General features: G+C 41.8%; 3 protein-coding genes across 6 annotated transcripts; 1 reads left to right on the forward strand and 2 right to left on the reverse strand.

Annotated features, from left to right (window-relative positions):
• Positions 1 to 579: 579 nt before the first annotated feature.
• gng8 (guanine nucleotide binding protein (G protein), gamma 8) lies at positions 580 to 3,754 on the reverse strand. 3 transcript variants are annotated; one of them, XM_086098144.1, is made up of 4 exons: positions 3,218 to 3,754; positions 1,599 to 1,835; positions 846 to 945; positions 580 to 708 (listed from the first exon to the last, which is right to left on the reverse strand). In XM_086098144.1, exons 3-4 carry the CDS (start codon positions 927 to 929, stop codon positions 580 to 582), a joined length of 213 nt encoding a protein of 70 aa, XP_085954270.1. In that variant the 5' UTR covers positions 930 to 945; positions 1,599 to 1,835; positions 3,218 to 3,754. The 3 variants fall into 3 exon arrangements, with proteins under 3 accessions (XP_085954270.1, XP_085954269.1, XP_085954268.1); XM_086098143.1 differs by lacking the exon at positions 3,218 to 3,754 and having other exon boundaries at positions 1,599 to 2,253; XM_086098142.1 differs by lacking the exons at positions 1,599 to 1,835; positions 3,218 to 3,754 and having other exon boundaries at positions 846 to 1,217.
• On the forward strand, positions 3,336 to 11,738 carry LOC147161095 (bromodomain-containing protein 8-like). Of its 2 annotated transcripts, XM_086098140.1 has the most exons (22): positions 3,336 to 3,675; positions 3,769 to 3,816; positions 4,222 to 4,318; positions 4,698 to 4,767; positions 4,853 to 4,902; positions 5,013 to 5,135; positions 6,053 to 6,133; positions 6,216 to 6,280; positions 6,387 to 6,529; positions 6,634 to 6,816; positions 6,898 to 6,979; positions 7,081 to 7,215; positions 8,282 to 8,442; positions 8,600 to 9,029; positions 9,144 to 9,187; positions 9,276 to 9,556; positions 9,622 to 9,714; positions 10,021 to 10,089; positions 10,262 to 10,544; positions 10,755 to 10,799; positions 10,976 to 11,070; positions 11,155 to 11,738. In XM_086098140.1, exons 2-21 carry the CDS (start codon positions 3,798 to 3,800, stop codon positions 11,033 to 11,035), a joined length of 2,514 nt encoding a protein of 837 aa, XP_085954266.1. In that variant the 5' UTR covers positions 3,336 to 3,675; positions 3,769 to 3,797; the 3' UTR covers positions 11,036 to 11,070; positions 11,155 to 11,738. The 2 variants fall into 2 exon arrangements, with proteins under 2 accessions (XP_085954266.1, XP_085954265.1); XM_086098139.1 differs by having other exon boundaries at positions 3,337 to 3,675; positions 10,976 to 11,738.
• Positions 11,739 to 11,868: 130 nt separating this feature from the next.
• On the reverse strand, positions 11,869 to 17,880 carry dnajc18 (DnaJ (Hsp40) homolog, subfamily C, member 18). Its single transcript, XM_086098141.1, has 8 exons — positions 17,386 to 17,880; positions 16,397 to 16,565; positions 16,178 to 16,323; positions 15,331 to 15,531; positions 15,099 to 15,211; positions 13,993 to 14,102; positions 13,739 to 13,911; positions 11,869 to 13,658 (listed from the first exon to the last, which is right to left on the reverse strand). Exons 1-8 carry the CDS (start codon positions 17,510 to 17,512, stop codon positions 13,534 to 13,536), a joined length of 1,164 nt encoding a protein of 387 aa, XP_085954267.1. The 5' UTR covers positions 17,513 to 17,880; the 3' UTR covers positions 11,869 to 13,533.
• Between the last annotated feature and the right edge of the window lie 632 nt (positions 17,881 to 18,512).

Below are 18,512 nucleotides of genomic sequence, written 5' to 3' on the forward strand. Positions count from 1 at the left end.
TGTAATATTGAGAATTGTGTTGTTTTTGTTTTGTTTTTAATGTCGACGTCATGTAAACTGGATTAAACTTTTTTTTTTTTAAGCAACTGAGGTGTACCCTTATAAATAACTGTGAAAAGAATGAAAAACATTGCCGCCGCCGCCCCCACCCCCCCCCCCCCCCCCAGTGGCAGTGAGTTATATCTGCAGGATCCTTTGTTATATGGGGAGAGATGTATGCAAACATTGTAGCTTGCAAGTAAGATAAGCTAATGTGGGCGATTCATGCACACGTGCTTTATCATCATTTTTCCAAATCAGATGCAACAATTGCTTGGTAAAAACCAAGTTTAGATCCAAGAGAAGAAACACAGTTACAAGTGTCGCACTGGGACTAAAAGGAAAGTCAAGACATACTCATTTCAATGAACTTTGCACAAATTTACAGAAAGTCTTTATTGCCGTCTTTATCAGCTTTAAACATTTGAGATTCCTCTGCGTACTATATACTTGTAACAGCAAAACACAACTGGGCCGTTGTGAAAATAAAGACATTCATATTAAAAATACATCGATTCTCCATCAATGTCCACAGTGGGCTTACAGTATTTCACAGAATATTTTCTTCTCTCTGAAGGGGTTCTCCGAGGAAGGTACGGGGGTCACCAGGGGGTCATCTTTGGCGTGAGTTTCACAATAGGCCATCAGATCTGCTGCTGCTTTGGATACCTGGGAAAATAGAAGCAAAAAAATAAATAAATATGTTCCAATTGACCCAAAACATTGAGTATATTTGTTATAACATGTCAATGAGCACATCCCTTACCATTCAAAATGTCACTCGAAATGTTCTCTTTTCTACATACCATCATCCTCTCTATGTTGACCTCCAGCTTTAATTGCTCAACCGTCTTCCGTGCATCCGCAATCTTGGCCATGTTGTTGGACATCCTGCCGCTTCTTTGCCTGCAGTAAACATGCATGAAGAATTCAGCGTGGCAATTGTAGACAGCGGAGATGACAACGTGTGTGTGTGTGCGCGCGCGCGTGTGTTTCAGCGGCTGATAATTGAAGGCAACTGGGCCGTGAGTATTGAGTCTGTTTCAATTTGCTCATTAATTCTTTGCCCTGGGTCTCAGCTGCACGTGTCGCAGCGAGGGTCTCAGAGGAGGGAGGCAAGGGAGGGTGGAGCGAGCGGCTCCCCTGATGGGCGTGGGATGAGACTGTAAATAAATCTAACATTAACATGTTTATGTTGGACAAAAACGGAGCTGCTGATGATCAATTACTGTATATATATTATATTTAGCATACATGTATTTGTATGGTTCAGTAAACAGACTTAAGACAGGATAAATGATCTATTTTCCCTCCCATATTGGACTAACAACAACATTTCGTTTTGTTTTTCCAGTCAGTAAATGCAACAAAATATGAGTGAAATTAATCATCTTTAAATAATTCAGACATACTTGAGTAAATGTTAAACCAGCCCACCAATATGCAGTACAGAGGTGCTGCATTTCCTAAAGATGTTGTAAATCAACTCGACTCAAACGCACAAAAAGTAAACATTGACGCCATAATCATAATTAAAACTCACCGCAAACATCACTTACCGCGAGACGACGCTCCTTTGCTGACAAGTGCACTCGAGTCCCGAGCAGCAGCGTGCAGCGTCAAATGAAGTGTGATTAATGGCAAAGGCGAGGAGGGAAGCTTTCAACAGGTTCCCTCCTTCAATTAATTAGCGCTGGTTGTGCCCCCAGCGTGGGCTCGGTGAAGAGGTGCGAGGCAACATGCGGTGCTGAACTTTCTGACATACGACATAGGTCATCGCATTGGATGAGCTGAACCTGATGGGGCGTTTAAGGTAAAGTACATTATATGTCTGACATTGAGATAAAAAAAAAACATACAAATAAATAATTGGATTCTAAATGTATTTGCGTTGATTTATTTTCTGTAACTGCTCATCATATTCAAGGTCACACAAAACTGATGGCTTCTATTCTACGCCCTTGACTGGTCGCCAGTCAAACACAGCACATATAGTGACGGACAAACATTCCCACTCACACTGAGTGGGAAATGGAGCTACGCGGTCTGATGGGAAGTCAGTCTCCGTGCGAGTGTATGCATTATTTATTAAAATAATGGCTTTTAGCTCCTCACAGGCCACAACATTAGGTACACCTACACACTTAAATGAGATCTGATAGAGGATTACTGTTTGTTTGGAATTGATCAATTCTAAATAATAAAAAAAACTACAATCGCAATAAAAACTGCATTGCTAAATGAATGTGCCTGGCAGTGCAAATGACGATAATTTAGCTTGAATGTCTGATGCAGTCTTTCTCATAGACATCAGTTATTACACAAAGCAAGAGGGGGCAAAGTGGCACTGTTGTGGTGTTAAATGTCAGGTGCCTCATTATCATTTGTGTCCCACTCATCGTTGGGAAGAGCTAAGGTGGAACTGTTATTAAAGGCCTCAAAATGCAGTACAGTGTATATTAATTTGTATTTACATTACAGCACCTAATTATGATCGGCTATTGCATACAGGCCAGTAAACCGCGTAATGTCACAAACTCATTTTGATAATATTATGCGTTAAAAAAAAAGGACTTTTGAAGGGGTAATAACTAACTATCATCAGGTTGGACAGCAATTTCAGGGCCCAGTTCTTCTCATTTATTTTCTGTTACTCTTCCCAGAAAAAGAAAACATTTCACACTCCCCAACTCTCCGCTGTGACTATAAATAGTGACATTTGTCTATAAAATTGTTGTACACGTCTACAAAGGAGCTAATACTCTTTGTGCACTCTGACAATGACAGCAATACTGTCATCTACTGGAGTGGATGTGCAATTACATTTTGGTATGGCAGGCCCTCTATTTGAGGAGTGCTAGACAAATATGTATAAAATGAGGGAAAACCCATTTTAAGAGCTTTATTATTTTAACATTGTATTGGTATGTGTGCAAAAATGTTGTTGCCTCTAAAAATAAGACCTCATTATTCTGCTATATTTTCATGACTGTGATCATCTAATGTAGACGCCAAAAGCACATTAGTGAGAATGACCAAGAAATAATTGAGTTTCTTAGCATTTATAAAGTGATGAGTAGGTTACTGTAGTACAATTCAGTATTTATGTAAAGTGACACCAAATGATATGCATTTATTTATCATATTTGTGCTGATACAGTATTTGCTTGCCACTTACCTACCATGAAATTATCGTTTAAAACCATCTTCTTCTTCTTTTTTTTAAGTGAGCTAGCATAGCAGCAGACACCGCTTACCGCTTTGTGTGTGCGTGCGCGCGCGCGCCACCATCATCCATTGCCCGTGTTGGTGGGCGTGCACACGGCACACAGCATGTAGCTAGCTACTTTTAAATGATAAATGACGACGTTGACTCGTACGAGCACTTAGCTCTAAGCCCCCCCTTCGCACCCCCCTCTTGTCTGACTGCTTGGTCTCTAACGCGGACCGAGTCGGGGTTCGAATCAAGCCGGTACACCGGGACGTGTCACGGACTGAAGCATTCTGACGGAGCGACTTGATATTTATTGGAAGTTAACGCTAGCTACGGCGCACAATACGCGGATGATGGGGCGCGCGAGCTAACGTCAACGAAGAAAACCCCGGGGGGGAGTGTCAATATTTTTTTTTTTTAAGGTAACCGGCACGTTTGTGCGTGTTGTTTACTCATTCGCGCGCCACGTCGTGATAACACAAGTGGTATTAACTGCTGGGCTTTGCGTGTGGCAGGATGTGCGGCGTGTGGGGATGACAGGAAGATGGCAAACGGCGTTGGAAGTGAGTAATGTCGGCGCACGAGAGATGTTGCTGTGACTTGCTATGTGCTAGCCGAATGAGAGTGAGTGGCTTCGCCTTTTTTTTTTCTTCTTTTTTTTTTGCTACAAACTTCGGCTGCACCGCCGATCAACCTGCACCTCTCTCCAGCTGACATTTCTGTTTACAGACACAGCTGGGCCACTCTCCGTGTGTGAGCATGTGTGTGCTTTATGTGTGTGTGCGCGCTGCCTCAGCAGTGCAATGAGTACAAAGGATTTGGATTGCCGGTTGAGTTAGCATGCAGTAAAGACAAGGGCTGGGGAATGGCAGCACTTTCCTCTTTTTAATATGAATATGATGAATACATGTATCATGAGCTGGAACAACTTCACTCTATTTTTTTGTTGTTGTTGTTGTCATCTACAGAACACAAACTGCTTGTGATTGGCCCAACGGAAGCATGGTCACTCAGGGAGAAGCTGTGTTTGGCCACATCGGTCATGAAGAGTGGAGACCAGAACTGGTACTTAACTGTTATTTCATGCACTTCAACCCAGATTGACCCTACACGTGATTTTTTTTTTTACAGTACATGTTATGCTTTCGCTGGTCAGAATTGTTCAAAACTAAAAACGATGGCAACCAAATGCAGCGGCAACAATGTACTGAACTAGAAATTAAAAGAATAGAAAATTGTCTTTAATTTCATGCAATTTTAAGGAAAATGCTATTTTGGGATATATAGGTCTTATCTGCATTAGTTTTTGGATGGGGAAAGGGAAAGAAAGTATAACAAGTGTTTACTGTGCATTAAGGATGTGTGTTTGTCTAATTATGTAAGAAAGTTCTCGAGTGGCTGAATCTGACCTTGGATAAATCATGTTTCATCTTTAAATTTCCAGGGTCTCCGTCAGTCGAGCCATCAAACCATTCGCAGAACTCGGGAGGCCACCTGACTGGTTCTCTCAAAAGGCATGACATGTCCCCAACGTCCTTCACTGCAGAAAATAAATGCATTTGCGCACTATTTTACAACTGACCCCACTTGTGTTCACAGCACTGTGCCTCTAAATATTCCGAGCTACTGGAAAACACTGAAGCCCCAAAGTGAGTGATTTAAATATCCAAGCGCGTGCTGCTGGCAAAAGCAATATATGACACCTGGATGACTGCATTTCCCTACACGGCAAGGTTTCAATGTCACTGTGTGTTTGCAGGAGGAAGCGAGGCGAGAAGGGGGAGGTGGTAGAGACGGTGGGGGACGTGATAGTGCGCAGGCTGTCGGCTCAGAGGATTAATGAATTAAAAAAGTTGATCAAACAAACCCAAGAGGAGCACAGGTACACAAATACAATTTTGTTGCTGGTGTAAATATATGTTAGGTCTGCACTATCTTGTTTTAATCTTTGCACCTTATTTCTTTTAACAGCATTATCAGGGTTATTATAGTTTTGGAATTTACATTTTAGTTTTTGTTTCGTTTTGAGTTTTGTTGTTTAAATTTAGTCAGTTTTAATTCGTTTTAAGGGTGGTTCTGTTTTTATTTAGTGTTTAATAGTTGTAATTATTTAAAAATATGCTTAATTTTAGTTAGTTTTAGTATTAGTTTTTTTTATGCATTACTTGTGTGCGCAATATTTAATAAACACCATGGTAACATAAAGAAAGAAACACATTTCTTACCTAGTGTTGCATTTTGGCTGAGTTAAATGAAAAAGCAGGCGAGCTGAGCCATTGCCGCCAAAGGTCAAATTTGTCGCCCAGGAGTGACATCATCTGAAGGTGCTTTTCTATTGGCTGCTGCTAGATGACATCACTTCTGTGTGACACACTTTCAAACGTCCTTATTCCGGTTAATATCGCAATAAATTTAAAATCATCGCCAAAGGCTCATGCAGTTCCAAAGACTAATACGATGGGCATTTTCACTATAATTAGTTTTGTAAACATATAATTTAATCTTAGTTTTTGGGGGGTTTAAAACATTTTCGTTTCTATTTTATTTCGTTAACGGAATTGTTTTTTTGAATTTTAGTTTGAGTTTTTTTTGTTAGTTTTCATTATAGAACGAAATATTAGGACAACATTTACAGCAGATGCAAAAATGATGAATTTTCCATTTGGAAGCATATAGGAATGTACAAGAATGAACAAAGGTCTGCGATCAATTGAGTGACATTGTAGTATGATTTTGTCATTCCTAAAACAACAATGGTACCCATGACGGTATTGGTTTATGTCTGTTTCCAACTCGCAGGACACTGAAGCGAGAGTCAGAACTTATTCAAGCTGGTCATCTAGACTCCAAACTGGAAGAATTATGGAAGGAAATTCAGCGGTAAGATGCAGCAAATTCTCTGTTCACCCAAAGATACAAGCGGAACTATTTTTGGTGCAAAAAAATGTATTGTGTTGGGTAGGAAAAAGAAACTGGAAGAAGCAGCAGCTGAGTTGAAAAGAAAAGTCACAGATGCTGCCTATCAGGGTATCGCCTTTACTTCAATACTGTCTGTCTGTCGTCTATCGAGCTATCATTTGTGATGGTGCTACTAGCAAGAAACAAATCCTAATGCCGTTCCTGTCTCTTTCAGCCAGACAGGTAGCAAAGAACACACCTCGGCGTGTGGCAGGTTCCACCATGCATTCGCCCACAGGTTGCAACTCAACCAGCCCGGAGTTTCCATCAGGTGACCCGCTCCCGTGCGTGCGTCCTGACTTTTCACCCACAAAAGATGTAAGCCCAAGAGTCTGTTGATACGTGACACAGCTGAAAACATTACAGGGTTTGTATGACTTCATCCTACCTGACGTTTCTGATTCTTTCTCTTTGCCTTTTAGGCTCCAGGATCAGTCAGGTTAATGTCATTTGCCGACTCTTCTGGCTCCGGTAACGAGAACCCGCCACTCGGCGATGACCCCGCCCAGAAGAAGCTCCTAGCCCAGAGAGGTACACCGCCCCCGTCTCCACTCCTCTCCGAGTTACTGAAAAAAGGCAACATTTTGGCTACAACATCCAGATTGGTAGGCTGAAGATGTTGAAATAAGCAATGCAAATGTTATTTCATCATGTAATGGAAGCAAAAATGTGTGTGTGTGCATCAGACTGGCGAGCGCGACGCATCTGCTGGTAATATGACTGCCGCACACGACTTGCAGTTGACGCTGCCCTTTTCTCCAGCTTCAGGTAAAATATGTTTACTGGACATGTCAGTAGTTATGTTAGTTTATTCAACAGCAAAAAAAGTCCACTGTTACTTACTGATGTTTCTGGTACCTCCATGGCAGGTGCTCCAATGTTGTCTCGACTCTTGGAGGCGGGCCCCACGCACTTCTCAGCCCAGTTGGGCTTCATGGTCAGCACAGACTCGAGCTCCGGCACCACTCCAGCTCCGGTGAAATCTGCTGCCTCAGCATGTTCAGGTCTCAAATGAATACATGCACAACATGATGATGTCACCATATAAAATCCATATTGATTCATATCTTTGAACTTCGATTTTTCAGTAAGTCTTTTCCTCCTAAATTATCCAAGATGTTTATGTAATTATTCACATATTTGTAACTGCAGTGGCCAGATTTTGGTCTGAGATTAGCTGGCAATTCAGGGCCGTAATCAGTGGCACCAGACATGGATTTTTTTCCCCTCAACAAAAATACTCTTTCAACTTAATCGATATTTCAATTATTTTTTTATAAATCAATGTATTGAATTTAAAAAGTCATTTCCATCCCTGTATTAAAAAAAAAACAGACACATTGACAGTGCAGAAAATGCACAAACTGATTCTGATTCAGTTACTGCTTGGTTCATAACGTGACCAAAAATAAAGTAAAAATTATCTTTTTTTAAACTACAAGATATTCATGTACAAATTTCATATTCTGATTAGACACAAAGATAATCAGTCTTATTTCAGAGGACTATAGAAATGTGAAAATAAATTCTGATGAGAGGATGACATTAGGAGGAATTGGATATAAACAAGGTTACTTAAACTCCTCATGGACTATCAAAATATTCTCCATGTTTATATTACTTCAAACTCGCAACTACAATAATAAACAAGTTATATTCTATATATTACACACAACTTTGTATTGGATATTAATTACTCTAAAATAGGGATGGGTGAGTATTGGACCAGGCCTTATTTCAAGGCATCGGTATTCAAAGTGGACGTTTTACAATCAGGATCTATAAATTAGAATTTCATGTAAATTTAAGGAAAATTATCTATAAATCTATATTGGGATTTATAGGTATTTCTTTAAAATTATCTGTCATTGTTTTTTGGGGGAAATTTTACATATCAAAAGTATCAGTGGTATCAGTGAATATTCAAGAGTACCTGCATCAGTTTGAAAAAAGTGGTATCGAACACCCCTTACTCGACAGCTGCACCTACTTCCATTTGTGTAAATGTACTTAATTGCATCTGTGTTATAGGTCGTATTTTCCAAACCGTGATGTGTCATTCCTTTGCAGAGGTGGATGTGATTGCGCCATCTGCCTCCTTTGGCTGCCAGCCCCCCACCCCAGGTGTGAAAGTGTCTGAGCTGAGTGAGGAGGATGTGACAGTTTCCTACATGGCAGATGAACTGGATCTGAAGACGGTCGGGGACATCATCGCCATCATCGAGGACAAGGTGATGATTGGGGACAGGCAACTCGGAGTTAATGAGATTCAGTCTATCTTGAAAGACATTGGCCATTGGCTCAGTGAAATTATTTTGCAACTACACATGGGAAACATTTTGCAGGAGAATTGTTATACCTTTTTTTTCCTTTTTTTTTTTTAAACAGGCTGCAGATGCTTTGGATGCCGCCGCGGTCGAGGCTGCTCTCTTCCTGTGCGAAGAGAACGGCCACACTCTTCCCGCTGCTTGGCAAGCTGAGCCGTTCCACACCCAAGACCCAGCGGGGGTTCCTCAGTCCTCATCTCTTCGCTGTAGCCAGACAAGGAATCAGGCAGACGAGTTAGACATTGCGGACAAAACTTCGGCTGAGCTCTCCTCTCCTCGCAGTAGTCAAGATAACTGTGAAGCGGCAACCCAAGTGGGACCGAGTGGCCTTCCACCAATCTCCTCATCCTCATGCAATTCCAGGAGTTTTGTGCACTGCCACACTAGAGCACCCGCACAGCCCGAGGCCACGATAGACACGGCGCACCATAAAAGCCACATGTCTTTGGAAGAGAGATGGCCGCAGCAAAGGCCCAAAACCATCAGTCAAGGTTAGCGCACGCATGTAGATTGTATAAAAACATGGTATGGTTTCACCTGCTACATAACATCTTATTAGCTTGTGCAGATGAAGCTAATTAAGTGTATGACTTTTTTTTTGGCAGAATCAGCATTAGAAGTAGTAGTGAAAGAAAGACATATAAAGGAGGTACATCACCACATCAGACACATCAGATTGTGCTAGAAGCGATGTTGTTTTTTTGTTGCCTTATGTCCCACATTCTCCATCTATGCAGGCGATAAAGAATGACAGTGAAATAAGTGTCGATAGTAAAGAAAATGCCTCAGGGCCAAATCCGGACAACGAGGTCAACGGGACAGAAGACGACGACGATGATGATGATGAGGAAGAAGAAGACGGAGCCGAGGGGTTCTCGTCGGGGCCCGACGGAGAGACGGAGATGGAGCGCGCGGCCAGCGAGAGCGAGGACGCGTGCAGCCTCCACACCGCCTCGTCGTCTCTGCAGCTCCACACCACGGCCGACTCCATCCCCAGCAGCCCCGCATCGTCACAATTGTACGCGGAAGTATCCCAGATCGACTCACAATTTTCACCACTTATTCTGACGCATCTTTCTCTAGCTCTTTGTGCAGTGAAGATCTGGAGGCTCTGCAGGCTCACAAGATCTGGAAGAAGGCCATTATGTTGGTTTGGCGTGCCGCTGCCAATCACAGGTAAGACTCGCAGGTACTGTTTTTTTTTTTTTAGAATTGTTACAAAATGGCACAGACCACATCCAGTTTTAGAAGGATATTTTTTTAAATAACTCCTAAAGCTTTGGGGTAAGATATATGTAACAACATGGTTTAAAAAAAAAAGTCTAGTATATTTATATACATATATATTAGGGATGTGCATCCCTCCTCCCAATATGAGATTAAATATGTATCTCAATTCATGGGGTGTGATACAATTCAAGTGGAAGTGTGATTCTTTGATATTTCACACTTCACTCTTCTCTTTTATGGTTCTTCTTGTAGGTATGCAAATGTCTTCCTGCAGCCAGTGACAGATGAAATTGCACCAGGATATCATAACATTGTGCACAGGTAAGAGTGATCTGATTGCACCACTAATAATGCACTATGACATATCAGCTATAAATAGTGTTCATAACATGATCATTAAAACACTAAACATACCAACCTGAGCTATTTTGTGCAGATGGTATTTATGTTGGCGGAATTTGATTCTCTCAGTTCATGTTCTGTCTTTCTGCAGGCCAATGGACCTGGCAACCATCAAGAAGAACATCGAAAGCGGCTCCATGCGAACCACGGCCGAGTTCCAGCGGGACATCATGCTGATGTTTCAGAACGCCGTCATGTACAACAGCTTGGATCATGATGTATACCACATGGCCGTGGAGATGCAGCGTGACGTCCTGGAGCAGATCCAGCAGTTTCTAGCCACCCAGCTCATCATGGAGACGTCCGAGTCCGGTATTAGCGCCAAAGGCCTGAGGGGCCGTGAGGGGTTGCGACGGCAGGACTCCACAGACAAGGTGCATCGCTAGAATTTGGACAGAAGAGACAACTTTAGAGGTTAAAAGAAGTGATTAATAATCCCCCCCCCAAAATGGTTTACACCAGTTAAAGTCAGTGATGTATGCATGTAAAATGGCCTCATAGCAACAAAGCAGATGTTTTAACGTCGTTAGTTGTAGCATTACATCTTTTGAATCCCAGTTCTGATGTACTTTTGCTCCTCACAGGACGCCTTCTCCATGTCCTCTCCTGCTTTTCTGCTGTCTCTATTTGTAAGTACACAAAACAAAATGATAGTGTAGTGAAACACAGCTGACTTTTCTACATAGTCACAGTGGGATCTGTAACTCAGTGCCATGTGATCAATTGGCAATCCATCCAGGATTGTTGCTTTTGTGAAGCACAGTCAAATCCTAAAAATCTACAATTTATTCTTCTGTCCATGCAGGATGGAGGCACCAGAGGGCGCCGCTGTGCCATTGAAGCTGACCTCAAGATGAAGAAGTGAACAAAAAACAGGCAGAATAATTTGAGTCTGACACTGTAAGTGAAAAGTGTTAATACTTCCAAGATTTAACTTATAAAGACCCCCCCACCCCCCCTCCTCCATCTGCGTCATGTGTGCAGTGTAATCCCCCACTTGCTCTCCGTATTGCAACGAGCTGCAGACCGCGATGTGGGGAAGCGCCTATCTTGCAGAAATGGATTACATGTAATCCCAGATTACAAAAGGGGGAATCCGAAAGAGTGGGTCAAAGCCTGTGATGGCTGCACATCACTCATAGCCTGCTCACAGGCAAGAACATCAGGTTGTATAAGTGTCTATAAAGCCTCAAAATCAACTAATCCTACAGGCAGGCTGCGTCTGGTCCACATTCGTGTGGTGGACTCTGTGATAAATGCACTACAGTATACGTAAAGACAATGTGTGAAACCAGAGGCCAAAGACTCTGATTTGCTTGACCTTTTTTTTTTTTGGTGTTGTGACCTGATCAAAATCATTAAGAAAAAAAAAAAAGAAACCTTAACGACCCCCCCTCATTTTAACAACGTTTAAATAATTTTAAATGTATATTTTGTGGTTGTTTTGCGCATACCTGCCTATATTTCAAGTGAAGCAGTACTGTGGTAACCTCACTGTGTTTTGTGGATGTAATAATGATGGAATGGAAACTATACTTTTAAAACAATAAACTCATGTTTGGCTTGTATACTTTTTGTGAATTGCTTTATTACCTACTCTTTGCTAATTGTGGTAGAATAATGGCATAGATTCGAACAAATGTTTACCTTTACTTTGATGCATTTAGAATGAAAACCAAAGAAACACAAACACATGAGTCAGAGTCCATTTTACTTTTAATTTTCTGGTAGTTTTGTTTGAAAATTGACTATTTATGATTGTAAGTAAATGTGCTGTCCATCACATTGAATTGATCGATGCGGTCGGTCAATATCAAGTGAAAATATGCTGCTAAAATAGCTACGTACAAAAACAATCTTTTAACTAGGGTGCATGCAACATGAACACAATAATAGAACAGTGTTAAATAAAAGTGCTTGAGATGACCCTGAACACGTCACAAAGAAATGAAGGTGGCATGGCACCAACATAAAATCCTCCTATGTAAAGTCATGTCCATATTTCCAAATGTCCATTTTGGTTTAGAAAAGGACAATCTTGTACAGTACAGCACTTCGGGCCGAGGTAACAGAGCTCAACAGCCTTTGAAAGTCATCACACAGCAATCATCTGTTATTTTCAACGTCCGTAACGATCGATCAAAACCGTGAGGTGGAAGCCTTATATTGTCTGATCAAGCAGTGTTAAAAACAAATGACACAGTCCCTTCTCCTATGTGTCTAACAAGTTGTGATTTAACAAAACTAAATCAGTAATAAATAAATAGTCCTGGGCCTCTTCGGATTCTCATTTTTGCCTAGGAATTTTTTTCCTATCATATCCCAGCAAAATGACCGAGAAGTAATTGGAGGATAGGAGCAATCGAATTCTACACATTTTGAGTTAGGAAACGTTTTAACATTTACAAAAGGATATTACCCATAATTCTTTACAGGCAGCGATACTTAAAGCAACAGGACAGCAACAGACGCTTGAGTTTCATGCTCAAGACTTTAAAAAAAATAATGTTGATAAACACTCATTTAATTAATATAGCATATTGTTGTTGTTGTTTTTATATCACAAGTGTGTAGTCAATGAAACCAAGAATGATAGCTATGTTCAAATCAAAAGGAAAGGTGTGGATCCACACACAAATTTTATTAAGATAATGTGCAATTCCAAAATCAACAAAAAACATCCTTGTTGCGTCACAAAACAATTGGCATCTGTAACTCATGTTTCATTTTATTAATAATATTTTGCAGGTAAAGTGCGCAAGCTAGAGACTTACGTCAGCAATACTCACCGTTGCTCGATGACATCAGAGAAAGTGGAGTCAAATTCATGTGAAAGCGTGCGGTCCTTTTCTATGTTCGGAAAGAAGCCCCTTTTTCATCTCTCTTTGACCCGATGACAAAATCCAACAAAGGTTAAGGAAAGGTGGTATAAAGGTTAGGAGGTTTGACTTTCCGAAGAGGCCCCAAGACTTCACAGTATAACAGTTATGAAATGACCTAAGAATAATTATTCAAGTTACTTTAGCAAACATGTTGATTCATAAAATGCAGATATTTTGGCACGGACACTGAACAACCATCAAAATAAATAATCAAATCAAAGTGAATGGACATAAACGCAGAATTGAGACAATTTCTAGAATAAAAAAAAAAAAAGTTGAAAAAGGGTGGAGCCTCAGTGCTGCGGCCACCAAAGCAGCTGTCATGCAAACTTGTATTTCCTACCATCCCAGAGGAGAGAAGGCACATTTTTTTCCCCCATCGCTGCTGCATGATTCTTACCAGCATAACGACCTCAATACTTACTCGTACAAATAAAAATCATGTACCGGAGCGACGCTCCTTGCTCAACAAACCGTCCCTTCATTTGCCTCGCTGACGTCCTACCAGTCTGTGCAGCTTGTCACAGTTGTCCAACCTCATGGACTCGGCTTTTTGTTTTAGACGCTCGTCTCGGTACAGCTGCCCGAGATTCATCAAGTCTGATTCTGAGCAGGACAGAGGTTCGCACATCAAACAGATATTCGGGCGGAAAACTGACCGTTATCGAACAAGGCCGTCGTCTTACTCTGCTGCTTCTCCTTCCAACAGCTGTTCTGCAAATATTCGATGTAGTCGCTTTCTATAGTCTTCTCCAGCTCATCCAGGGCGCCGCCGCGGTACTCCTTCTCAAAACCTTTATCCACGTAGTACGGCACGCCCATGTGCTGCGTTTCCCGGGAAACCACCAGGCCCATGCTCCTGCAAAGCACACAGCCCCCCCCGCGTACATTCAACACCCACCGTTCCAACGTAAAGACCGGCTCTCTCCTGCGCACTCACGGCTTATAGAAGAGACTGTAAGGCGGGTTGGTGGCCATCATCTGAGTGAACACCGAGATGAGGATCAGCACCAGGACGGGGAGGAGCTGCAGCAGAGCTGTGAAGGTGTTCTGGGTTCACATCACAACACTGTGAGTAGGTGTGTTCTTACTGCAGTCTACAGCGCAATGCTTACTAAACATTCACTTATTACATGGAAGAAGAAAAAAACAAACACAGCTGCAACCTTGTTCATGTATGAGTTTAACGAGTCCACTCAGTATGTTTTACAAAACATGTACAACTTTTAACGCGAGTTTGTCACATGCCCAGAAAAGTAATATGACATCATCAGATCCTGGTGAAAATGTATGTAATTTAAAGATAAAGCCAACCCCAAAAACTATTTGCAATAATATGTTCTATGCAGACCCACCAGTCGAACACAGCATGGATTATGAATAAAACAGCAAGATCCACCCGTTTTTATCGATCTCAGGGGACGGCCATTTTGCCACTTGCTGCTGACTGAAAATGACATCACAGTTGCTCGGTGCTCAGGAAACCACTAATCGTGGCTCAGCTTGCCAACGTCACGACCAAACCCAGAAACCAGGTGAGCCGTGATTGGCCATTACCTGAGCAACTGTGATGTCATTTTCAGTCGACATGAAGTGGCAAAATGGCCGCCCCCCTGAGATGGACAGAAACGGGTGGATTGTGCTGCTTAATTCATATTACACAAACACAATATATAAATAGGATGCCACATTTAGACTTGTGGGGGTGCATACAACATATTGAAAATATTTGTTTTTTTTCAGTTAACTTCTCCTTAAAGTGTCCCAAAAATACCCTCCTAAACTTCACTAAATAGCTGCCTATAGGAAGTTAACAAAAAATGTGCTTGATGGTACCCATGTCTCAGATGTCTAATACCCATGAGCTAAAATTGAAACAGGTACAAAAAGCCGGCCATTTTGGGTCCAAAACTCTTGACGAAGAAAATCGGCCATAATGAGCCTAAATTGTAATCAAGCACAAAAGACTCGCAGATAAAGCAACTAAAATAATAGGAGCACTTCTGTATTGGACATCACAACAAAAGTAGTGCGTGAGTCACTGACTTGACTCGGGTTGTCCTCCGCCACATCCTCGCGTCTCTCATAAGCTCGTCGTCGACGAGGCTGGTAGAACTGCGAGTAGGAGGCTCCCTGGTTGGTGTACACGTGAACGTTTCCTGAGGGAGACAACGGCACGCATCTAAAAACATCCGCACTTCAACCTTGGAGGAACAAGACGGGAATAACGCCAATACTGCTTTGCGAGGACAGTCCCCATCATGGGGCACACACCCACCTGTGGGGAAACGCCCTCCGAAGAAAATGTTAAAGAGCTCCTCGGGGGAAATGTCGGCCTCAAAGTCTCTGTGGAAATTTCGGTAGTGGCGATGGTGGGTGGTGTGTTGGGGTGCGCCCTCGGTTGCTGATTGTTCGCCGTACTGATCGTACTGCTGCCTCTTCTCCGGATTGCTCAGGACTGCGTATGCGTTGCCTATCGCTAAGGGAAGAACATCATCATGAATGACTTCTTGTATTGCCGCCTCCCATGTTGACTTGGAAGGTTGAAAGCATTCTGCTGCTGAAAGGAATGATTTTTGCCACATTTGATGACCATGGTGTCATGTGACAATGTTGCTTGATTAAAAAAAAAAAAAAAAAAGACAATTGGACTGGAGACTGCAAACAAGAACACTAAAAGAGCACAAACCTCCAAGGCTTAAATATTTATCACCCTTGAAATTAATTATTCAAATACAAGCTAGGAACTTAATAGCTAAATATAGGTCAGGTTTCTTTCAGATGCAGAATTTCTTTTGACAGAAGATAAGAAAATGTATTCGAGTTCTAAGATTGGATTGGATTGGATTGGATTTACCCAATTTCCTCATACAGAAGCTAGGGGCATTTATTTTTGCTATGTTTAATAGTGGAAAAGCTTTTATTTGTATAAATGTATTTAAACAAGAAATGTATTTTACAATGCTTTTCTATTTCTGTGTGTACATCTGAATATGACCTTGTTTTATTTGTTTTTTTTGGGGGGTACATTGTTGAAAAATTGGGTCACACGTGTATCCAAATTGGTTCAAAACAACCGCATTAGCATAACGCGATTGTTTTGACATGTTCTGAAACTGCTCTACCTTTGAAAGCATCTGTGGCTCCAGGAGCAAAGTTCTTGTCAGGGTGAAACTTAAGGGCCAGCTTTCTGTACGCCTTCTTCAGATCGTCATCGCTGGAATCCTTGGGAACACCAAGAATCTCATAGAAGTCTCTGCAATTCTTAATCCTGCAGTGAGATTGTGAATGTTGAAACACAAGCACTCAGCGAGGGTATACGGAAGCTCCCAGTGGTCATGTACCTGAGAACACCCTGCCGCTGCTCTTCTGTGTAGCTCTTCTTGTCATCGCCGCCCACGTGACTTTTCTCTGCGCTTCCACAGTCCTCATCTCTCCAGCCTCTGGGCGGGGGCACGTGATTTGCTTCCGGGGCAGCGTTGTTTCCATTTTTAACGATGGCGTCAATCAGCACTACAGAGAGCAGTGTTCAGAGGAGGCAGAAAAAATCAAGAGTGATGTTTGTGCCGATTCTTAGTCATGCAGATTAAGGTATCAAGTTGAATCATGGCAACTGGATTATTTTTGGATGAAAAAAAAAATGTCATGGGGAAGACTAGTTGTGTGTACTCCAGTGATGAAGTCCATTTATTTACTGGCCATTTATTACACCCAACATACTCAAATCTAGTGTTTCCCAGACTTTACTGCATGTTGTGATGGCACATTAGAAAACTTTTATGGCAAACCACCAAACAACAATGCCTCAAAAATTACTCAAATGATGATCTGGTCTTGATTTACTCACACATTTATTTAGTGTGAAATCTGGACGGAAAGCCATGATTTCCTCCATTGAATGAACGGCAACAGGTAGATGCACAATAGTGGAAGAGCATTTAATTGTTCTACTTGCCAATATTTCATTAACATATATAGATGAACAAAAAAAAAAAATCATTATTTGTAGTTTAGTTTCACAATTTTCCGTCCTTCGCCCTGGCCTAATCTATGCTGACTTTTCACTTACAGACTAAGAGTTATTTAGAGTTATATCACCTCTAGCTACCTTTATGTAGCCATATGAGAGCGACATGACGAGTTCATGCACAACATTTGTAATGCAATACAAAAGTGCAGAGAAGTTCAATATCTTAGTCATGTCTCCTTCTAAATAAAGCAGCTTCAGCGAAAGATGTACGCCAGCCAAAAATAAAACATTATAATGAGGTAATATTACATGCTCCATCCAGCATGAGCCTTGGCTTGTTCCATGCACGGCTGCTAATGTTACCTCTAGCCCGGGTGCTGGGGTAGATATTCTGGGCATCATAGAGCAGCTGCAGCGCTCGGTCCTTCCGTCCAGACCGTAACAACAGCTTCGCCTTCTCTATCAGTCGGTCCGCTTCGTCTTTGTCCATTCGCTGCTTGTTTTCGTTAGCTTCTAATGTGCTCAAAAGCGTCACACACACACACACCGTACGAGCCGGTGACACTGTACCTCGATAGCCACTTAGCTTCGCCGACTGACAGCTGCGTAACAGCTAGTGAGCTAACTAGCAAGCTACCTAGTTAGCTTCAAGCTGGCACAGACTTGACGCTAACCGAGCGGCTGGCAGCTGCGGTCAACAGCTTGCGAAAACTCAAGGACGCGTGACATTTTGTATTTTTGGACTAGCGGTATGAATTAAATAATGGCACACACTTGAAAATAAATAAAAGTGAAAGCGTTAAATGTCAGTGTGCACCTGCTATGATTGGAGTGAAAGTGGTGGAAAGGCAGGAGCTTCATGACGTAACTTCCTGTTAAAAAGATTGTTGGAATTTGGTTTGTGAGGATTATTTTTAATTTCAAAATGTGATGAAATGTCGTTTGACTGCTATAACAATCTGCCTAGTTTGTATGCTAGTCACAGGCAAAAGCAATACAAGTGCAGTTTGCTTTCACCGTGTGAAGGAAGCGTTGCATTGCGGAAATGCCCGGATGTTCAGAATCGCACACCACTGAGCTGAGGGAATGTTTTAGTGTTAACCTCCCAGCAAAGGGTAAAATTAAAATGAATGGCATAGCATCGGAGAGGAATGATTTCCTCAGTCAGAGCACGATCTACCTGAAGATGGACCATCTCAGATGGTGACTGTGCAGTGGATGTTGTGTAGTAAGGCGTTCTCCTTTCTGCTACAAATGTCAGGTTGTCCAACTCTGAGCCCATGACAGGATCGAGCCCGCCTTCCTCCCCAGAAGGGGAAAAAAATACTGTTGGGAAGATTATTATTATTATTAGCAATTATGTTGTTTTACTTGACATCTTCTCTAGAGCTTGTCCTCATTTGGTTTGTGACGGAGCAATCACATCATTTTTTTCTGATAAATGACAACTACAAGCTTATAAAAATATGCCCGCCATTACAAAGTACAGT

The sequence above is a fragment of the Leptonotus elevatus genome, chromosome 16 (genome assembly GCF_054856555.1).
Source record: "Leptonotus elevatus isolate MCC_2025b chromosome 16, RoL_Lele_1.0, whole genome shotgun sequence".
Classification (NCBI taxonomy): Eukaryota; Metazoa; Chordata; class Actinopteri; order Syngnathiformes; family Syngnathidae; genus Leptonotus; species Leptonotus elevatus.